At 42.6% G+C, this 21,039-nt stretch overlaps 2 protein-coding genes across 2 annotated transcripts; one reads left to right on the top strand and one right to left on the bottom strand.

Annotated features, from left to right (window-relative positions):
- Positions 1–201: 201 nt before the first annotated feature.
- On the top strand, positions 202–14,464 carry LOC129201696 (granulocyte-macrophage colony-stimulating factor receptor subunit alpha-like). The gene is made up of 11 exons (XM_054813300.1): positions 202–313; positions 482–615; positions 1,607–1,727; positions 3,384–3,513; positions 3,589–3,764; positions 4,911–5,050; positions 8,954–8,989; positions 9,932–10,061; positions 10,694–10,787; positions 11,451–11,532; positions 14,305–14,464. Exons 1-11 carry the CDS (start codon positions 226–228, stop codon positions 14,371–14,373), a joined length of 1,200 nt encoding a protein of 399 aa, XP_054669275.1. The 5' UTR covers positions 202–225; the 3' UTR covers positions 14,374–14,464.
- A 2,521-nt stretch (positions 14,465–16,985) lies between these two features.
- Positions 16,986–20,957, bottom strand: SLC25A6 (solute carrier family 25 member 6). The gene is made up of 4 exons (XM_054813379.1): positions 20,755–20,957; positions 19,019–19,505; positions 18,170–18,310; positions 16,986–17,666 (listed from the first exon to the last, which is right to left on the bottom strand). The coding sequence occupies exons 1-4, from the start codon at positions 20,863–20,865 to the stop codon at positions 17,509–17,511; spliced, it is 897 nt and encodes a 298-aa protein (XP_054669354.1). The 5' UTR covers positions 20,866–20,957; the 3' UTR covers positions 16,986–17,508.
- Positions 20,958–21,039: the final 82 nt, after the last annotated feature.

Genomic DNA, 21,039 nt, shown 5'->3' with positions numbered 1-21,039 from the left:
TGTAATAGACAGTAGTGAGCCTATTCAGTTCTTTCAAAGAAGACATCCTGAAGCACACCCTCTGGCTTTTCTAAAGAATATTTTCTAGATGTGAATTAGACAGCATCTTTCACTCTTCCCATGAGAAAAAAAAAATGAAGCTTTGCAGAAACCAAAGTACATTTTGGCATTTTTTTTTTCTTTTTTCTCCTGAAGGCTTTATTGTGTCTTTCCGAAGAAGAAAAGATGTTTGATATTCTTGGACTCCTTTGCCTGATTTGGTGGTGTATGATGCTATTTTATCCCTTGCATGCTGACATCCAGTGTATGGGATGTAAGTACATTTTTGCAGATATAATCTGAGAAACAGGGTTTAATTCTTCATTTACCAGAGATATTTGCAATTAATCTGGCAATTGTCATCTTAAGCCTGACAGATACTATCCTCTGCATTCAACAAAAACAATAGCATATCCTTACTGAACTTCTGTAACACTTGCAGCAGAGCCACAAGAATCATCTATTACGAATGTGAAAATGAATTGGAAAAAAATGGAACTCTCCTGGGAGAGCAGCAAGAATTTCTCTAACTACAAATGTACCATCATGAACAAGGCCATGAAATTTACAGACATGGTAAGCCTGCTTTTCTTTGAGATAAATAATTGCAAATTTTTTCTTTACCTTCTATCGATTTCACTTTGAAAAAATGAATCAGTTGTAGGTAAAATCTGATCAGCAATTGCAGTCTACAGCTTGATCTGCCAGGGTCTGTGGAAAGCCGTCACCACTGCCAGGGTGTATTTGCTGCAGGAGGAGCATCCCATGCATACCACAAAACTGAAGTTCTGGCACCAAAGTGGAAAGGAGGCGATAGCTTGAACTGTAGCTACGTTGAATCATGAATAGGGATGTAGCTGCTGAAAAAAAGGGACTGTGAGACTCCTGGAGAATTTAGAGAGACAGAGCAAGAGACCCTTCAAATAAAAAGTGAATTGCCCAAACACTGTCATGGATTTTCATCATCTCAAGTTCTTCACTTGTTTCCCAGTAAATTGGATCATGCCTGTAGCACGGGTTATGTTATAAGCCCACATTATCCAAAGAGAAAAGTAGGAAGCTTGACAGAAAGAGAGAGATGGCTTATTTAGCCTAGCAGATGCCTTAATTCGAAATACATATTACAAAAACACATCACATCTTTATTGAAGATCGTAAGTATAATGCCATAGACAACTTTCTGACCCCTGGGGAGGTCAGACGAGGACTTCTATTTTGCTTAATCCTTTGATTAAATTCCATTGTGGTTCCCCCATTTATTAACCATCTTCTGTTACACCACTGGGGTACTATTAGTCTTCTCTAATAGTTGCACACTAGTGTAGCATCCAACTCCTGAGCTGCAAAGCTTTTTGTGTAGTTATGCTTTTGATCACTCATCTCCATTCTACATCACCCTTGAGTAGTAAAGGAGAGAGTCAGCTCTTGAACCTAAAACACATATATACACACACACAAGATTTTGGCCCTACAAATTGAATTTCTGAGTTGCACTTTTATAGCCAGCGTCATCTAACACCTGCAGAGGAAAAACAGAGAAATAAAACATTAACATGTTCTTTTTCAGGTGAATAGTTCACTATGCAGCTTTCCAGTGAAAGAAGACGTGCCTCTACACAAAGGGGTATTCTTTATCATTGAAGTGACAAACACAAGCATCTCAAAAAACTGCACCTTTCTCCCTGGAGGTAATGTCTATGGTCTGGGTGAGGTTTTGTCCATTTGCAATCTTTTAAAGGTAAACATTGTGTTAGAAAATAATTCCTTACACAGTAGGCAACTGCTTTATTTTCTATTAAAAATTATTTTTTTATGATCTGCTAGAATTATTTATTCTGTAATGACTGTTTCCACAATTCTGCAAGAGATGCATTATTACAAATGTATCAGTAATTGCATTATTCTCTTTCATAGTAGGGCTCCAAAATGCCACTAAATTACAGTGGTTTAAGGGTGGATTCAAATAACTGTTGGGGCTGTTACAAATTAAGATGTTAGCGCCCATTTCTTTATTAAATGCTTTTCTGCTGGGCTGTTGGTGAGTTTGTCAGGAGCCAGACCACTGAGCTAGCTGATGGCACAGTCTGGGGATCAGTGAAACCCATAAGATGGGAGGAGGACAGGAAAGGAAGTGCCAGTGATAAGCAGCTAGGGGCAAACTGAATGTAGCGATCTCCTGATCTGGCCCTGGCGTGCACGTGCACACACACACACGCACGGTTGCACACGCACGCACACACGCATGCACACATGCACACACACGTGGGTTCCCTCAGCTGCTGTGCACCCACTGAGCTGAGGCAATTGTTTACAAAGATACTCTGAGCCTGCCCCATGTGGGAGTTCATCAAAGTGGGATTTAGGCAGATCCTAGGTTCATAATGCCAAACTTCAGGTTTTTACAGCCTGTTTTCCCCTTCCTTCTGGACTCAGAGTTCTCCACAAAAGTTCCTCAGTCACCAGTGCTCCTGCAGCCGAATGTAACTGGGATATTTCAGACTTGTCAGAGGTGATGAGATTAGCAGCTTGCTCATATCCGAGCAGAGAAAGTACTCCCTACTCATCTCTTCCTGGGGACTTGACAGGAAACAGTCTCACGGTGACCCTCAAAACACAAGCCAGGACACACTGCCTCCTGAAACCTCTTGCTTTTCATGTTCCTCCCCAGCTGGCCCTATCCTCCAAGCATGCAAGTTCCCCAGGGAATTCCTCCCTGCTTCCACAAGGGTGCCCTCAGTCCTGGGGGCTGGAGGCAGCAGCAGCAGAAGCCTCCACCCTTTCGCTGAAGTTGGGGCATGCCGCAGAATGAAGCAGAAAATTGGCTAAAGAAGAAGAGAGAAGAAGGCAGAGCATGCCTGCACAGCCCAGCCATGAGGGAGCTTCCAAAGAAACCCACTTCAGTGTGCTCCAGAAAAGGAAGAGATCAAATCTCTGTCCCCCACATCAGGGTGGAAAGCTCTAGCTAGGAGGCTATTTGATTAGAGACCCCCATCTTACTTTTAAAAGTGCCAGCTTTTTAAACACTGTGTGTAAGCACTTCAGGAATGGATTCCTGACCGTTAATTTTAAAAGGAGAAATACTTCTCTCTATAGCACCAAGGATGGTGTTAAAAGGCAATGTGCCTGCCTTTACCTGTGTGAATGTTCCACTCGCTCCTAGGTTTCACAGTTCAGAGGCAGTCTAAATAAGGTGAGAGTCCAGCTTTCTCGCAGTTGTCATGCCTAACCCAGGCAATAATCAGCTGCAGTTGCAGATGTCTAACATATCTAAGCGTGTGCTAAGATCCTCCAGCTTGGAGCAGTCACACGATTTTTCTTCATCATGGGTATTGCTGTGTTTGCAGGCATGAATGGGTCAGCCATTGAAAACTTCTCCTGTGTGATTTATAACATTTCCTTCATGAACTGCACTTGGCAAGCGGGCAGGGATGCTCCAGGAGATACCCAATATTTTCTCTACTGGCAGAACTCAAGGTAAGTAGGTCTGCTTGAGTCTCATTTGACACATCACACTGCCCACATTTAACTAAAATACCTTGCTATGTACAGATACGCTGATGAGATGGAATGTGAGCTTTACATTAAAGATGAAAATGGCAGGAACACGGGATGTAGATTCCAAAATGTGAAGATAGAGACTGAAAAAGCTTACTTCCTGGTGAATGGGTCTAGCAAAGACTCCCTGATCCAGTTCTATGATGAGTACATTGAACTGTATGAAATTGGTAAGTGAACATTTTTATTTTATTACTGTTTTATAAAATAAAGAAGTGCAGAATATTTCTCTGAAAAGAAAAGAAGAATGAAACAAAGTCTGTAGCCATCTCAAGATTCTTCACTGCAGGACAGACTTCGCTCCTGATAGTTGACAGAATATAATTCCAAAGATTAACTAAAACAAGCAAAGGGAGAGGCAGCCTGAAATAATGGCCCGGAGAAGTGGTGTGAACATATCCATGGAATCCAAGTGATGAAACACAATGGTTAGACTTTCAAGGCCACTTTTATGATGGGCCCATTTTGCCATCCCCTAATTCCACACCTCTCTGGGAGCTGCAAGAGCTACATCTCCTGAAACCTGAGGGAGGGTTCAACTTCCAAATTAAGACTGCGTTAGTTAAATATGTGGGTACCTTTGTGTGAGCTAGGTGTTTTTGCTCTGATAGAGATCTGGGACAGGGTTCAGTTGCCTAAAAACATGGCTCTAGTGCCATTTGAGACACCTGCAGTCACTTGAGGCATTCACAAGGCTTGCAGATGTGGTCCAGGACCTCTGAGAGACCAGGGTCCTCCTGGGTGTCCTATGTGGTCTGAGATGCACAGCGTGAGACTGGCTCCTGCCTGCAGCCGATGCACTCTGTAAAGCCCAGAGCTATTCAGCCAAGCACGCCTGCTCCATGGTACACCAGACGGCTTTGCAGACATTGTGGGCACTACTGATGAGGTCTCAGCTGGCCACAGTGGTTGGGCACTTAGGTGACACTTAGTCAACTATATTGTAGGCACTCAAATTCAGATGACTTGATCTTCTACCTTGAATACTAACACACACAAAAAAAACCTTCCATCTTTTCTCCTATGAAGACTTGTACTGTCGATACGAAAATTAATAAAATCACTCTAGTGATTTTACTGCTGAATTACACAGTCCTTCATACTTTTTTTACACAAACTTCAGTTACTTCAGATGTCAAAAAACTGAAGTGATATATTCCCAAGTTTTGCTACTGTATTTTACTCCTGTTTACTAGATAACATTTATTAACATCAGTTGAACATCAGTTGCCTCAACTTCACATGTATTTTGCTCTGAACACAAGTTCTAACTGAGTACTGACCATGTCTACATTAATTATTTCATTTCTTTCCAGAAATACTCACTCCTCCATTAAATGTCACTGTCAATTGTACTAGAGATACAGCAGGTTGCATAATTACATGGCAACCACCCCGCACAAGTCATATGGAAAAAGCAAAGTGTTTTCAGTATGAAATTAGCATACAAAATAAGGTAAAAATAATTTCTTGGTTTGTATTTGGTACTGTACCTATGTACATGCATATCTATAACTTCTGTTGCCTTTATTTATTAACTTCTCTCTCATAAGCTGTGGTGTTCTTCTCCAGCTCTGCTGGTCTTGCATCCCACCGCACATGACCTAATTTCAAATTAATCAGAGGTGCAAAGCAGGAAAGCAGATGAGAGCAGGGAACTGTTAAGAGGCGTCCCTGTCCAAAGACTGGGAGTGCACCTGAGATGCTTTTCTGCATGAGCACATCTCACAGGAGATGACTGCATGATGGCAGCCTGCGATCTGCAACGAGGGTGCTGCCTTGGTGGCAGCCTCCAGCCCAGGCCTGGGCCCCTCATGCTCACCCAGCTTCCCTGGTCGGGAAAAGTCTTTGAGCCCATGAGTTTCACCATGAGGCAAGAAACAGAGCTCTTCCTCCCCATCCCTGGGATATTTGTTTCACCATTATGTGATTTCCACACGTGGATAACATTTGCACCGTGACAAATTAGGGCTCCCTACTGTCATGGTTTAACCCCAGCCAGCAGCTCAGCCCCAAACAGCTGCTCGCTAGCTCCCCCCACAGTGGGATAGGGGAGAGAATCGGAAGGGTAAAAGTGAGAAGACTCATGGGCTGAGGTAAAGACAGTTTAATGGGTAAAGCAAAAGCCATGCACACAAGCAAAGCAAGACAAGGAATTCATTCACCACTTCCCATGGGCAGGCAGGTGTTCAGCCATCCCCAGGAAAGCAGGGCTCCATCATGCGTAACGGTGACTTGGGAAGACAAACACCATCACTCTGAATGTTCCCCTCTTCCTTCTTCTTCCTTCAGCTTTACATGCTGAGCATGACATCATATGGTATGGGATATCCCTTTGGTCATTGGGGTCAGCTGTCCCGGCTGCGTCCCCTCCCAAGTCCTTGTGCACCCCCAGCCCACTCACTGGTGGGGTGGTGTGAGAAGCAGCAAAGGCATTGGCTCTGTGTGAGCACTGCTCAGCAGTAACGAAAACATCCCTCTGTTAGCAACAGCTGTGTCCAGCACAAATCCAAACCATAGCCCCATACTAGCTACTATGAAGGAAATTAACTCTATCCCAGTCAAAACCAGCACCCCTACCCACCCCTTTCCCCAGCCACAGCTTGCCATAGTGGCAGTTCCTCAGGCATTTCTAATACAAGACCATTACAGGACAGCTCAACTAAGGATTAAACATAAATATACAACTGGAATAAAGCAATACATCCTTAACACTGATTAATTCATTCAAAAGAAGGCCTGCAGCTTGCATTCTCTTGGGATTGCCTGGATTTTGTATCTGGCATGCGTTAATGGTATCTACTTTGGTAGCTATTTCAAGGAGCAATTGCAGTACACATAGCTTTCCAGCTGGCTGGTATACTTTGACACTAAGATCTTGTGTGAAATACTTAGAATTTTTTACATAAATATATAGGTTACAACATGTGACTAAAGCAATATTATCAAAATATTTATTTTAAAGAAATACATGTTACCTCTTCTTTCCCATGGTGCAGTCAGAATCATAGAATCGTAGAATCATACAATCATAGAATGGTTTGGGTTGGAAGAGACCTCAAAGATCTAGTTCCAACCCCCCTGCCACGGGCAGGGACACCCTCCACTAGACCACGTTGCCCAAAGCCCCATCCAACCTGGCCTTGAACATTTCCAGGGTGGGGCATCCACAGCTTCTCTGGGCAACCTGTTCCAGTGCCTCACCACTCTAACAGGAAAGAATTTCTTTCTAACATCTCATCTAAATCTACCCTCCTTTAACTTAAACCCATTACCCCTTGTCCTGTCACTACACTCCCTCATAAACAGTCCCTCACCAGCTTTCCTGTAGGCCCCCTTCAGGTACCGGAAGGCCGCAATTAGATCTCCCCAGAGCCCTCTCTTCTCCAGGCTGAACAACCCCAACTCTCTCAGCCTGTCCTCATAGGAGAGGTGCTCCAGCCCTCTGATCAGCTTTGTGGCCTCCTCTGGACTCTCTCCAACAGCTCCATGTCTCTCCTGTACTGGGGCCCCCAGAGCTGGATGCAGTACTCCAGGTGGGGTCTCACAAGAGCAGAGTAGAGGGGCAGGATCACCTCCCTTGACCTGCTGGTCACACCTCTTTTGATGGAGCCCAGGACATGGTTGGCTTTCTGGGCTGCAAGCGCACACTGCCGGCTCATGTTGAGCTTCTCATCAATCAATACCCCCAAGTCCTTCTCCTCGGGGCTGCTCTCAATCCATTCCTCACCCAGCCTATAGTCGTGCTTGGGATTGCCCAGACCCATGTGCAGGACCTTGCACTTGGCCTTGTTGAACTTCATGCGGTTCGCACGGGCCCACCTCTCCAGCCTGTCAAGGTCCCTCTGGATGGCATCCCTTCCCTCCAGCGTGTTGACCACACCACACAGCTTGGTGTCGTCAGCAAACTTGCTGAGGGTGCACTCGATCCCACTGTCCATGTCGCCGACAAAGATGTTGAACAGTGCCGGTCCCAGTACCGACCCCTGAGGAACGCCACTCATCACTGTTCTCCACTTGGACATTGAGCCATTGACCACAACTCTTTGAGTGCAACCATCCAGCCAATGTGTTATCCACCAGGTGCTCCATCCCTTGAATCCATATCTCTCCAATTTAGACACAAGGATGTTGTGCAGGACAGTGTCAAATGCCTTGCACAAGTCCAGAATGGGTAGGGTTCAGTAGATTCCTACATTTGGGTGTGAAATTCATCTCTCAGACTGAGGCGCCTTAATGTAGGTGTCTGCAAAGGAGCACAGACATTCCACAACAGACAATGCACGTCTAGGGCTCCATGCAGCTGAGCAGCAGGTGCCTCATGCCCCTTAAGGTGCTATAGGTACTGGAGGTACCAGAGGTACTTACATGGAGATGGCAGATATAACTTAGACCTTTTGGGAGGGGCTGTCAGAGGTAAGGCAGGATACTCCAGAGCAGCTAAAGTGGCACTGTACACCTAAAATTTAAGCAAATCATTTGCACCCTCTCCATTCACAGCACAGGCTGATGACTTCCATCATGTCCTGAGTCGAAAGACCTCAGCTGACAATGAGTAATGGGGAAATACTAGTCTATTTTATAATGCAACATACACGGTGGGTGTATTTTCTGAAATTAGACATTCCTTCCAATAACATCTTTCTGAGTTTTCCATAATGCCAGCTATCCTTCTGACATGTGACAGATGTTTCCAGGACCTCAGCTTTTCAATGTTTTCTGAGATTCTTGCTAAAATCACTGCTGTTGATTTTGTTCACTCAGTTTTTAACCTATCCTTTTTTTCAGAATTTTCAGGTTCTTTGATCCAGGTCAAATCCAGGTCTTTGATTCTAGTAAATTAAATTTTGATTGCATGGGATGTGTAAGTAGCTCTTCGTAGTACTTTGTAGAAAGCCCCTGAATATGAATCACTTAGATGTCCAACAGAGACTTTGACTGGAAGGAGAGTAAATTTGCTGTTCACATCAATTTTCTGCTCCATGTTATCAAACTGTTGTGAAATCACAGCTTCCAGATCTGCTGTGTTTGGAGGATGATTTGATTGCTTGTGTAGTTTCGATATACTTCTGAATGAGAATGCACAGCATAAATATGCCCTTAGAGGCAAATACAGCTTCTCACAACCACTGATAAATAATACAGGTTTCCTTGCTTTTCTAAAATGAAATGGAGGAAGCCAAAACTCTGAATAAAGTGATATATTCTGGGACGTTACTGGTGCAGAGTATCCAACTGATTATTCAATTTAAAATCACTTATGATCTTTATAAGCAAGAAAATGACAACAAAAGAGGGAGAAATGTTTGGTTATTTGACAAGAAAATAATAAAAATTAAGATTTGTCTTTGATTTGCAGGATGAGAAAAGAGAAAGAGAGACAAAGAATCCTCAAGTAAGTATTCTTGTCCTATACAAATTTGTGCTTTTGCCCACTTAAGCATATAAATACCATTATACAGAATAGAGTTACTTCTAGAACTATAGTTTTTGTATCAATATAGCAATGAGAATTCAGGAGAATATGTTCCTGTGGCATCTTTATGTGTAAACTTAGTACCTCCCTTTTGATGGTGTAGCTTACACTAGGCAGAATTTTCCATGCATTTCACAAAACTTCATACTTTTATCACACAAATAGATTGTGGTTTTGATTCAGACAGATGTAACATTTTGTTTAATATAAATTGGAAACAATCTCCTATCTGTTGGTGGAAAAATACCACTCTAGTTCAGGACAGCAAGACAAAGGCAACACCGAGACCTTCAAAACCTGTGGAAGTTAATACACACACAGTTAGTCTTCTCCTTGCAACCCTGTGGTCCTCTCAGCCCTGGGAGCACCTTAGACTTGGCAGATTGAAGACTTTGTATGAAGCATCATGAGGCCAGATGATACGTATGTGTTATAGGATGGTCTCAAAAACATTTAGTCTGTTTGACAGACACCATCCAGGGAATATTCTTTGTGTGATTAATCCCCGTAAAGCTTGTAAGGTGAATTTATGTGTGCTTCTCCAGTTTCAGCTTTCTGTTCTTCTGGGTTTTTAAGGATCCATAAACAAGGACACGAAAAAGTGTCCTTAAAGCATAATAAATTAAAGACTCAATAAACTTCAAAATCCAACTTTAAACTTCAAAAAAAGGAAAGATCGGTGGCAGGATGAACTAATTTATCATGGGTTTAAATTTGGGGAGAAGAATATTTAACTACTACATACCTACAAAAATCATACACATTCGTTTTTTATAGAAACTGTATCAGGAAATTAAACTCCAAATTTTATTAATATTTGCCTATGGGGTGAAATGCACAGTCCGATTGCTTTGATTTTAGGTAAGGATTGGGAGATATGAATTCCAAAATTACAATGAGAAAAAAAAATACATTCTGAAAATCAGAGCACGTGGAAGAAACTGTCTCGTGAGCTCAAAGTGGGGGGAATGGAGTGAACCCATCGAGTTTGGTAAGACTGCGAAATATTATTTTTTTTTCAGTATTACCATGTTTGCCTCCCTTTCTCCCTCACACTCACAGATATGAACAAAATCTTAATTCTTACCCAGTGACGAGGAAGGAACCGGGTGGAAATTATTAATGTGGAGCAGATCCTCCAGTACTATGGCAACGGAGGCTGATACCAGCCTTTGCTTAATTTGGATTGTGCAGGCAGCAGTTTCTCAGACACCAGGGCTACAGAACAGGCTGAGACAGATCCAGTCATGTCTTTGGTCCAGAGTGCTGAGGCTGCCTTTTAGTTCTTTAAGTTTTTACCATGAATATCATCCCTTTCCTTCCACATCTTCCTTTTCACCCTTTCCTCAACACTCTTTTTACAGTTCCACCACTTTTTCTCTGTTATTCATTCTGTGACTTCATTTCTCCTTCTCCTTTTCTGCATTTTTTAAACTCTCTACATTTTAAATGTTTGAAATAGTTTAAAATACCATTTAGTGTACCTGAATTTTTTTACAAGGTTCTGTAAGATGTCAAGTTGAAGTCTTCCAGATTATTCAAAAAATTGGGTGAAATTTGCATTCATTACTGACAGTCACAAAGGCAGCATGCTAAGACATCTCTCTCTCTTGGACGTTTCAGGTCAAGGGAAAGATTACTTTTTTTTGGTGTCTTCATTTCTGATAGCACTTGGAACAATCTCAGTTGCACTGCTCCAATATTATCTTTTCAAAAGGTAAATCAACCTTATTGATGTAGAAACTATTGATATAGTATTATTTTTATGAAACACATTCCTCCTATCTCCCACCTTCCTACTTACAAGCTTAAATAATCTGATTATTAATGTCATGAAGTATTATTACCAGTATTGTTGTGCATGGCACTTTGGCATGCAAAATCACTACAAGTGAAAAAGGGGGAAAGGATGTTAAAGTGAGGAAGTGGTTGATTCCACCAGATCCTGCAGAACCATTTCTGTTCTTATTTTTAAGTATTTAACATCCACATTGCTTTGAAGCCATTGGCTTCATACAGTACCAGACAAGAAGGAATCAGGACAAATGAATGTGGTGTTATTCTGATAAAACTTCTTACTTAGTGGTGGAAGAAAGTTTATTTATTGGAAGTCATTGATTTATTGAATGTCATTGTTTAATAAAGCATTTACTGTGACTCTCATCACAAAATAAATTTTAGTTACCCAAATGATAAGTGTAATAATAGTTACCCACCAGTCTACACTCAGAATATTTTCCTTCTCACTTAGTGATTTGTAGAGCAATAGCTATTCAATCTTGAAAGTAAAAAATGTGCTTAAGGTATAACAGAAAATGTTTGTGTAAGTTTATATTACCAGTATTTTTAATTTATTTACAATGCCATTTTCTACCCAAAGTTATTGCAGTTTCAAGAGCATATTTTCTCCCATTCCAAAACCAAGAGACAAATTTAATACACCAACTGATGAAGATATCCAGGTATGCTTTCTTTTCAATTCAATCAATTTTGTTAACTATAAACCACGATAGGCCAAAGACTAGAATAGCCATATAAAGATGAGCGTGAAATTTGGTCCATTAAAAGCTAATTTGCTCCCATGCAAAGTATGCTGTTTTGAAACTAGAAACTCTTTATGCCAGTGCTGAGAGTAGTGATTATCCTGCACGCATTTGCAGCCACATTTTAAGACCAAAGCTATCACTCTTACTGAGGCCAGTAATTTCTGTGTGTACCAGTTTTGCTAGGTTGCGGTTCATACTTTGAAAAATAACCTAAATGAGAAAGCATTTTTCCATTAGCATTTTCAAATATCAATGATCATAATACAATGTGAATATGTATTGTATAAGTCTGACCTATACCATGTAAAAAAACCCCGTTGCATTGAATCATGAAAAGTGGGGCAGGAAAGTCTCATCAGGTTACCTAGCCTTCCTCTTTCCTTCAGCATGGGATTAGTTATGACAGTTTTGATGTTCTGTGCAAATTGTGTTCGACTGATATTCTGTAGCATCCCTATGCAGTTTATTCTAATAATTAATTATTCTTACTTGTAGAAAGCTTTTAAAATTATGTTTTATTTAACTTAAAATCCATTACATCTTATCCTTATTCCTTTCCTGTTTACAGCATCTTACACACTTGCAGACTGTCAACAGCAACTAACTCTTCCAGTCTTTCTTTACATGTCACAACAACCAGGCTTCAAACCATTCATGCTTCTCTTCTCATTCCTCCATCTGAAGAGTGGTTTGTGCAGCATCTGCATAGTGATGGAATGTTTTCTATCAGCTGGCTAAAGCAGAGATGTACTTTAAGTCAATAAATCGGGCTAGTTTTATTGCCTACAATGTTTCAGTGGGCAACACCACCCTTTTCAAAGAAGCTCTCCAAAGTTTTCACATATTTTTTCTGTCAATCCTTTACAAAGTATCTTCAAAGCTATTATTACTAAAACTTGCCAGTTTTTGTAACTATATACCAGCACATTGTCCTAACTTATTTTGCTTTGATCCTACCATCTTTGGCTTTAATAGAAAGCAGGTAGTGATGTAACTTGGGTGAGTTTCCTCATATGTCTTAAGCGATAAATACCTGATATCTCACTTCATATCAGGCTGCCAGAGCTAAGGCTACAGTCCATAGTCCATCAAATTATTAAACAGCAATTGCTAGTAAAGTAGCAAGCAGTCCTTCAAGAATTGCAGACCCTCCGGACTGCTTGCTTTTACTAAACTTGAGGGGCTTCCAAATTCCTGTGCATATACTACCAGAACTATTCAAATCACTCCAGTACAACCCAGAAGCCTTTGTGGATGTGGTTTTGTACACGGTGGCACAGACACTTCCACACAGGGAGCAATTTATCAGCAGTAATTGTCAGAGTTCAAGTGAAGTCCTCAGGCTGCCTCATACCTGCCAACAGGCACTGTGAAGATAACTCCTACGTCTCTAATGTGTCTAAACAGCTGCTTCTTTGCCTGTTTTAATCTAGTCTTGAGGCTTATCTTCTCTCCACACTCAGATACCTTTAACGCTGATGGAATGCTGTAACTCTTCAAAGCATATAATAAAGCACCAAGAGGTTATCTCAGGAGAGCTCTCCTCTATTGAATACCAGGACTCTCTCTTCCTGGCATTTAGTGCTAGTGTATTTATGAACTATTTTGAAACCTGCGATGTCCTTTGCTAATAATGGCTTTTTAAAGCTTGCATTTCCTCATCTCGTCCCCACTTACTGGATGACTTTCCACATTTTCTCATTATTTGTCCTGGTTCACAATACAACTTTCCCTTAGATCACTGAAAAACCTCATGATTTACAACCCTAACCTTTCTGCGCTGATTTTGCACACTATTTGCTGTGGGTAAGATCCTATGAACCAATTCATTCAGTACCTCAGACACCTTGCATTCCTCTAATCCATTTTGTTCTACTTCACTTTTTGGTCACTCACCCCAAATGCTTTCCTCACCCTCATTCAGAACTATACTTTTAATACTTTGTTTTCTTCTTTTCCTGAACTAAATTCCAAGAACTCGCAAGACCCATTCTGTGTGCAGATGCATTGTTTTCCCCACAGAACAGCCGATTAGCATAAACCACCATGACTGTGAAGCCCTGCAGTGCTTACCAATCCCAGAGATTTCCTAGACAAAATTCCCCTCCAAGTTTGATGTTCTGTAACACACCCTCAACACAACAGCAAGCCTGCCCTGTGTGTCCCCCCCCACCCTGTACTATCCCTCCCACAATTTTTTTTTAGATCAAATTTATCTCCTCTCAATATTTTAAGCCCCAGGCCCTGTATCAGTACCAGGATCTCACCCAGCAACCTCCAGTCTTGTGTATGTCCAGGTTAACCAACATAAAAATGTGTAATAGCAACCAAAATGTTTTGTGCATAGTCTAGTCAATCCCTACATATGGAAAACTCAGGCAATACTTACTGAATAATTTTCTTCCATTATCCCAGCTAAGGATGTGCATGCAGTATTTAAATTAACTTTTATCCTTTTCCCTTCAGCTGACAAATAGCTAGCACTGTTCATATATGTTAAAGGTCAAACAATCCTTAACTGCCCTTAAACTATGTTTATCTCTTGCTTTGCAAGCATTTCTCATGCATTAAAATAGCAAGATGAGGTGCTTTGGTACTGGTGAATCAAACATTTGCAAATGTTCTCTGATCATCAACAGTGACTCTGCAGCTTATTGCATGTTACATGCTAACGAATTTTCTTTTTAGACAGAATATGTAAACCTACCAAAAAAAGTCTGTATCACGGAAATAACTATGGTTGAAGAGATGACCTAACTTTCCAAAAAGACAACAGGAATTCCAAAATTCCCCAACAGGAAAGCAAATCATGGATCCTCCTGACGATTCAGGAGTACTTCACAGCGCAGACCAGAAATTAATTATCATCACCTATAAAACTATTTATCCTACTTAAAATGGAGCAGGGGACAAAAAAGGTGGAGAAAACCAGTGAAATTTATTCTTTTCCTTTTGTCCAAAACCACAATGCCTGGCAGCTAAGCTTTTCTGCAAACACCTCCTGTGACGGCTTGCTTAAACCTTGCTGAGATTTTCTTCACAATGGGAGACAAGGCCTCTCATCTGCAACACAGAAGAAACTTATTATTTACCATCTCCATTACTATGATGCCTCTCCCTCAGAATACAATGATTTCCTACAGGATGATAGGACTGGTCAAGAATGCCACAGTAGTTAGCTCTCCCAGCTTATCATTTTTATGTTCCCAGAATATTTCCTGAAGGGGAAACTTAGCTATTCAAAATGTGCTTAAAATTGCCCTTCAACTTTGCAACTGGCAATACCAGAACATCACAGTACATTCAATAAACTTTATGCAAAACAGAAAAAGGGAGATGACACTCACCAAAAGTAACGATTAATGCTGGGCTTGCCAGTCAGTCATTTCATGAGCTCAGTACTTCCAATGCAAACGTGAACCTCTGCACTATTAACATGGACTTAACTCAGATAGTATTCAAGTCTTCAGTAACAGTTGTGAGGATTGGAATAAAATCTGTAGTAAGATTTAATAACTGGATTTAAATGTAAAGATTTCCTCACACCAATGCATTTTACTTATTCCCTTCAAAGCGTGCAAGCCCTATTTCCAACGCCTTAATATAATACAGGCTTTAAGATGCCAGTACTTTCACAAACTCCAGGTATTTTCCTGTTAAAAATATTTTTCAAAATAAATACATTTCATCAAGTGTTTCAATAAGGCAAAAAACAAATGCTTCTTTTAAAAGTCTCATTTATTGTTTGCCTCTTATGTTCCCACACTGCATAATCACACATTGAAAATTGCTGCTGCATGACTAAGGGAAGCCATATGCTAAAAAAATTGAACACCAAGTAGTACATGCTGCACACACAGCATAGGTAAATTGCAGTTCCATTTGAAAAAAAACCAGAACAAAACACCCACACTTGCATTGCTTTCTTTTCCTATTTCTTTTGGCTAAAAACTAGTTCTGGAGGGGAGGGGGGCTGCTCAAGTAATTTTCATGTTTGGTCCTTCCTCACAAAGCTTGGGCCACCATGCACTCAGTGAGCTTATGGGAGGTATCCTATCATTACCTCTACCTGTCAAGCCACTGACAGAAAATAACTAAGCAATGTATTTATATAGACAAAAACTCTTCTCCTGCCCCTCAAAATCAATACAATTACAACTGAAACAGCAGGTTGATTGGCAAAGTCAACATCACATGACCTGCCCACACCATGAGAGCTACCATTACCGAACAGGATAAAAACCACTTGCAGTAGGTACATAAAGTTTGCTATTAGTCAGTGTACAAAGCAGCTGTGTCATGTACTTGCATTCATCTACTGATGTGAACAGAAAAAAGTGAATTATGTTTCAGAGGAAGGTAATAACCAGTCAAAGCCAAGTAGTTAATTTAAATACTTCATCTTGAACAGCAACCTCAGAAGGCACACAAAAGAACTCAAGACAGCTCAGTCAGCCTTCAATGACTCGTACAATGACACACCATTTCCTTGTCAAGATAAAGGGAGAGCTCTTAAAAACACAATTGGAAGATGAACACCTTGTTTGCTTTTACTGGTCCCACTACCATGTCTTTGCAGATTACAAAGTACAAAAGTAAGACTATATACATATGAAGAACGGCACATAGTTATTACATTATCTCAAACAGCAGTATGAGAAATTGTTCGATCTGGTTTTGGTCTTCTGCTATCCATCAGTCAATACTGAAGACTGACCTATCTCGACCTACGTTTTACAGCTACACAGAAGCATATGTATTCCCTCCCACACATCCCATCAGCTTCACCTCTTAGAATGAGCCTCATTTCAGATTAAATTTATGTTCCACAGAGGTACTGACCACTGCTACAGATCAGGCCAAACAGTATCTTGACTGGCACAATCAGCATTTCCAAATAGCAGCAACAATACAATACACAGGTGACTCAGAAGTTGAAGGCATTTACCAGGCTCCTGGGTTTTTGCATGAATGCCATGTTGCTTTCTATATTGATTTTAAAAGATTTCCTTTTTAAGCTGTTTTACCAAGGGCAAGAGTATTACTTTTTGACTGTCCTTGGGACTTTGGGTTCTCCTAGCTCTACAACAGAAAACACCCCATTTTTAAGTCATATGAAAAGTTGCAAAACAATTTCTAGGGATCATGCAAAAAGCCACTTGCAGCAGCCCATCATACACTATCAGGCACAAAGAATGAAAGTGGTTTCTATTAGTATAACCCATGCTTCCCTCCCCCCAAGTTCTCACATTCAATTTCTTAAAAAAAAAAAATAAATCAAGCTTATTCTGTTACAGAGTGCAGTGTAAGTGTATCAGAGGAACCATTACCTGAAACAAGTTTTCAAACAAAAGAGGCTTTCCCAAAGCTTTTATGTAATAATTTCAACACAGAAAGAGTAAGTATGTTTATTGTTTTACAGCAGAATGCCCCAATTTAAGAACAAAATTGCTAGATGTTCAGCTGTGCAAAATGGTACATAGTGCTTCAGTACAAGTGGAAAAGAACATGATTTGTTAGCAAGTACTTTCAAATACAATTTAATGGTCCTAACAAGATAGGACTTGAAACCGGGGACTGATCCACAGGCAAATAATTTTTTCTGCCTAAATTGGACCCAGCCGCTTTGGACCCAGAACCAACGCCACCAATTCCTCATCACTAAAAAAAAAAAAAAAAAAGAAATCACCACACTGAATTGCCAGATTCAGTGTCTTCATGCATGTTATCAAGAAATGGATCAGTCCTCTATGTCAGTTTCTAGCCCCATCTACAAATATCATCTGGCTCCGATAAATAAGACTCACAGGAATTTCTTGAAGGTCAATGGTCCATAATGGTAGTTATTCTACATGATCTGCTCAACTTGATTTCCAATTCTAGTTAGGCTGTTTAAATAACTTTCTTGAATTCATCATACAGCACAAGCACAAAAGCACCCCCCATGCCTCTGAGAACATTAGACCATGCACCCTTGAAGAACGCCTTTCCTCCCTCATCCCGTGCAATCTTCCGCCAGCAGTCAATTGTTCCAGAGTACATGATATCAGCTGTAGGGGAAAAAACCCAAAGAATTATTTTTAACTCCTGTAATTGTATCTAAGATGTTTTTAACAACTGCCCTGTTTCACTTCTCTAGTTGCTTTGTGATGTCCCAAAACGCATTTTAAGACTGTAACACAATACTAATTCAGGCAATAGAAAAGATTCCCATCTGCTTGCCTAGTTGTTTAAAGTTAAGTCACAAAATAAGTGTTAAGCATTCTTTTTGGAAATTATACTGTCCCCTAATCACCTTCATTTAGTTTGTCATTGCAAACAGGCAGTCCATTCGCCTATTTCATATTCTATAAAGAAAAGTCCTCAGCACAATTCCTGACAAACACCATAAGTTAGGAGCCTTACTGGATTTCCTCATGTTATTTAAATGTAATATAACTTAAACCAGATGCATGGAACAAGAAACTGTAAGTGCTGAAGGATGACTGTAAGGGAAAAAAAGAACTTCACCTTGTTAATGCTGCTTAAAGAGCTGCACAAATTAACAGCCTACCTCCTTTGCGTCCTGACTGCATCATCATTCTACGCCGCACTGTATCAAAAGGATAGGAGACCACGCCAGCCACAGCAGTCACTGTCTGGGCAATCATCCAACTGATAACAATGTGAGTATTTCTGGGATCTGGGAGCATGCCTGCAATAAAAAAAAGTAATTAGCTTTTTATCTTGTACATTCTCTTCCAGTTCACTCACCACATGACAGTTATAGAATAACTATTATTGAACATTGTAAAGCCATATTTGAAATTTGCAACAAGATGCTTGATAAACTTTAAACATGCTGAAGCGATTTAAAAAAATGCAGAAATTCAAAGGATTTTCTTCTCAACAGTCAAAACCAGTAACATTTAAGCAACAGAATTCTTTTCAGATTGGCATGAGAAGAAATCCAACTATTCCCTACTCTTTTTAGAAATAAATGTCACTAACTTAAGTCAATGTCTCTGAGTTACATTAAACTGTAAGCTAGTATCAAAGACCTCTAGCCCCAAATGTCAAGCTTAAACAAGTGCTTTGCGAAAGCACTGCTCAATCCCATCCTGCTAAACACACTTGACTCTAATACAACTACAGTAATGCACCAAACAAAAAAAATAACTTTATTATAATTGTGAATGGTTACCAATACGCTTTGCTAGCATTAGGAGAAACTCATTTAAGTACAAAACCAGGAGTACTTGAAAGTAGCCTGCTGCCATCAATACATGCCCGAGTTTTGCCTTGAACACTGCACTATCACTCATATCCTCCTCCATGCTCACATAGTTACTACAGAGTAATATCCAAGAACAAACAACACAATTCTGAAAATAGGTTTATCAGATCCCCTCCAAAATTTTACCTTTTGCTGTATCATAGATCCCAAAGTAGGCAGCTCTATAGATGATGATGCCTTGGACAGAGACATTGAACCCTTGATACAAGCCACGCAGACCATCAGACTTGGTAATTTTGACTAGACAGTCCCCTAGACCAGAGAATTCTCTGTCTGCACCAGCTTTTCCAACATCAGCAGCCAAACGGGTTCTTGCAAAATCCAAGGGGTAGACAAAGCAGAGGGAAGTGGCTCCAGCTGCACCACCAGAAGCCAGGTTACCAGCAAAATACCTCCAGAATTGAGTGTGCTTGTCTACACCTCCCAAGAACACCTGCTTATACTTATCCTTGAAGGCAAAGTTGAGAGCTTGAGTTGGGAAGTATCTGATGACATTTGCCAAGTTTCCTCGCCAGAAAGACAGCACTCCTTGTTCCTTTGGAATACGCACTACACAATCGATGATACCCTTGTACTGCTTATCAGCGGCAATTTGTTTACTTGCATGTTGTACCTGCAAATAAAAATAGGTATTTTGACTGTATGCCTTGGCAGGCCTGCACTACAGCTGTGTTAAAAGTCTGCTTGTACTATAAAACAAAGAGCTGTTAAGGCTGAATGCCTGATGGTGGTTGTGCACAGAGATTAACCCTCTGTTAACCAGGATAAACCAGCTGCGATAGCAAACCTCTGGGCAAAACCTCCAGGGTCAGTCTGAATCTTGAGATTAGAACTGCCGTTTATTCACATTTTGGTGAAAACTACAGAATTTGAGGATTAACCTGAGTTACTTCTTGAGAATTGGAAGCCTAGGTTTTGCACACACAAACCCAGAGAATGTGTGTGAAGGAAGAACCAGAGATACAGGAGGTCTTGTACACTCCTAAGAGCCAGAAAAAGGCTGGCTAACTTGGCTTCCCAGCCTCTTCAGAGTTCAGGACTCGCCGAAATCGCAAGTGCAAGCCGTGAAGAACAAGGACAAGCACAAGCCAAGGACGTGAAGACTGCGACTACCTACAGCCGGGAGCCCTCACTGACGCTGCCGGGCCCGCGGGCGGAGGGGGCGCCTGAGCGAGCCGCATGGCGCCGACAGGACTTCCAGCCGGGGGCGGGGAGGAGTACGGGGGACGGCGAGGGAGAGGCGGCCGGGGCCCCCACCGCGGCGAGGCCGGGGCCGCTTACGCCGGCGACCGCCGCGAAGGTCACGGGAGTCACCTTGGGGCGCCAGGCCGCCTCGCGCCGCACCCCGCCCGTAGGGGTCACACGAGGCCCCGCGCGCCGGTCGCAGGCCCGGCCCGCCCCGCCGGCGGGCCAATGAGCTGCCCGGCCGCGCCGTGACGTGAAGGTCATCAAGATGGCGGCGCGCTGCCACCCTCCCCCTCTCGCCCTCTTCTCGCTCAGCGCCAGGACCCGATCGGGAGGAAGTGACACCGGGAGCCGCCCCCTCGCCCCTCCCTCCCGTCCCCCCACCCCGCGGCCCGCCCCCGCCGCAACGCCGCGCCCCGCATAGCGGAACCGGCTTCCCCGCCGCCGTCGCTGGCGCCCACCGCCCACGTGACCTCCCCGCCAGCCGCCGCCTGGTGCCGGGTCTGCCGCACCGCCTGGCGCGCGCCCTTTGTTCGGCGGGGGCGGCACCCGCCCGCGCTCCTTCCGTCCTCCCCTCTCCTTCCCCCCGCCCGGGCCGGCCCGCGCGGGCCCCGGCGGGGGGAAATGAGGGGCTGCCCCTGCTCCCCGCTCCCGCGGGGCTCGGCCGCGCCGCTGACCTGAAGCAAGAGCTTGACCCGCTCGATGGGCGCCACCGCCGTCTTGCTGATAGCGGCGGCAACGCCGCCCGCCAGAAAGTCCTTGAGGAAGGAGATGGCCTGGTCCGCCATATTCACGCCGCGCCGGAGCCGCCGGGAAAGAGATGCCGCTGCCGCTCAGGCCGAAAGGGCGGTACCGCCGCCGCGCATGAGCTAAATGCCGGGCCCCGCCGGCCCCGCCCCCCTGCGTCCCATTGGTCGCGCCGCCACGGGGGCGGGGCCTCACCGCCCGGGGCGGGAGGGGCC

This window comes from Grus americana, chromosome 1 (assembly GCF_028858705.1).
Source record: "Grus americana isolate bGruAme1 chromosome 1, bGruAme1.mat, whole genome shotgun sequence".
Lineage (NCBI taxonomy): Eukaryota > Metazoa > Chordata > Aves > Gruiformes > Gruidae > Grus > Grus americana.
Note: the sequence above shows the minus strand (reverse complement) of the source record. Positions and strands in the feature narration are given on the sequence as shown.

Bases quoted from the DNA above. Each gene is read 5' to 3' on its own strand.
- LOC129201696 (XM_054813300.1), top strand. From the start codon at position 226: ATGTTTGATATTCTTGGACTCCTTTGCCTGATTTGGTGGTGTATGATG. The intron at 10,062-10,693 runs GTAAGACTGCGA...TGGACGTTTCAG, and splicing joins GAGTGAACCCATCGAGTTTG to GTCAAGGGAAAGATTACTTT. The intron at 10,788-11,450 runs GTAAATCAACCT...TTCTACCCAAAG, and splicing joins CAATATTATCTTTTCAAAAG to TTATTGCAGTTTCAAGAGCA.
- SLC25A6 (XM_054813379.1), bottom strand. From the start codon at position 20,865: ATGGCGGACCAGGCCATCTCCTTCCTCAAGGACTTTCTGGCGGGCGGC. The intron at 18,311-19,018 runs GTAAAATTTTGG...TTTTTATTGCAG, and splicing joins GATCTATGATACAGCAAAAG to GCATGCTCCCAGATCCCAGA. The intron at 17,667-18,169 runs GTAGGCTGTTAA...TTTCCCCTACAG, and splicing joins GCAGTCAGGACGCAAAGGAG to CTGATATCATGTACTCTGGA.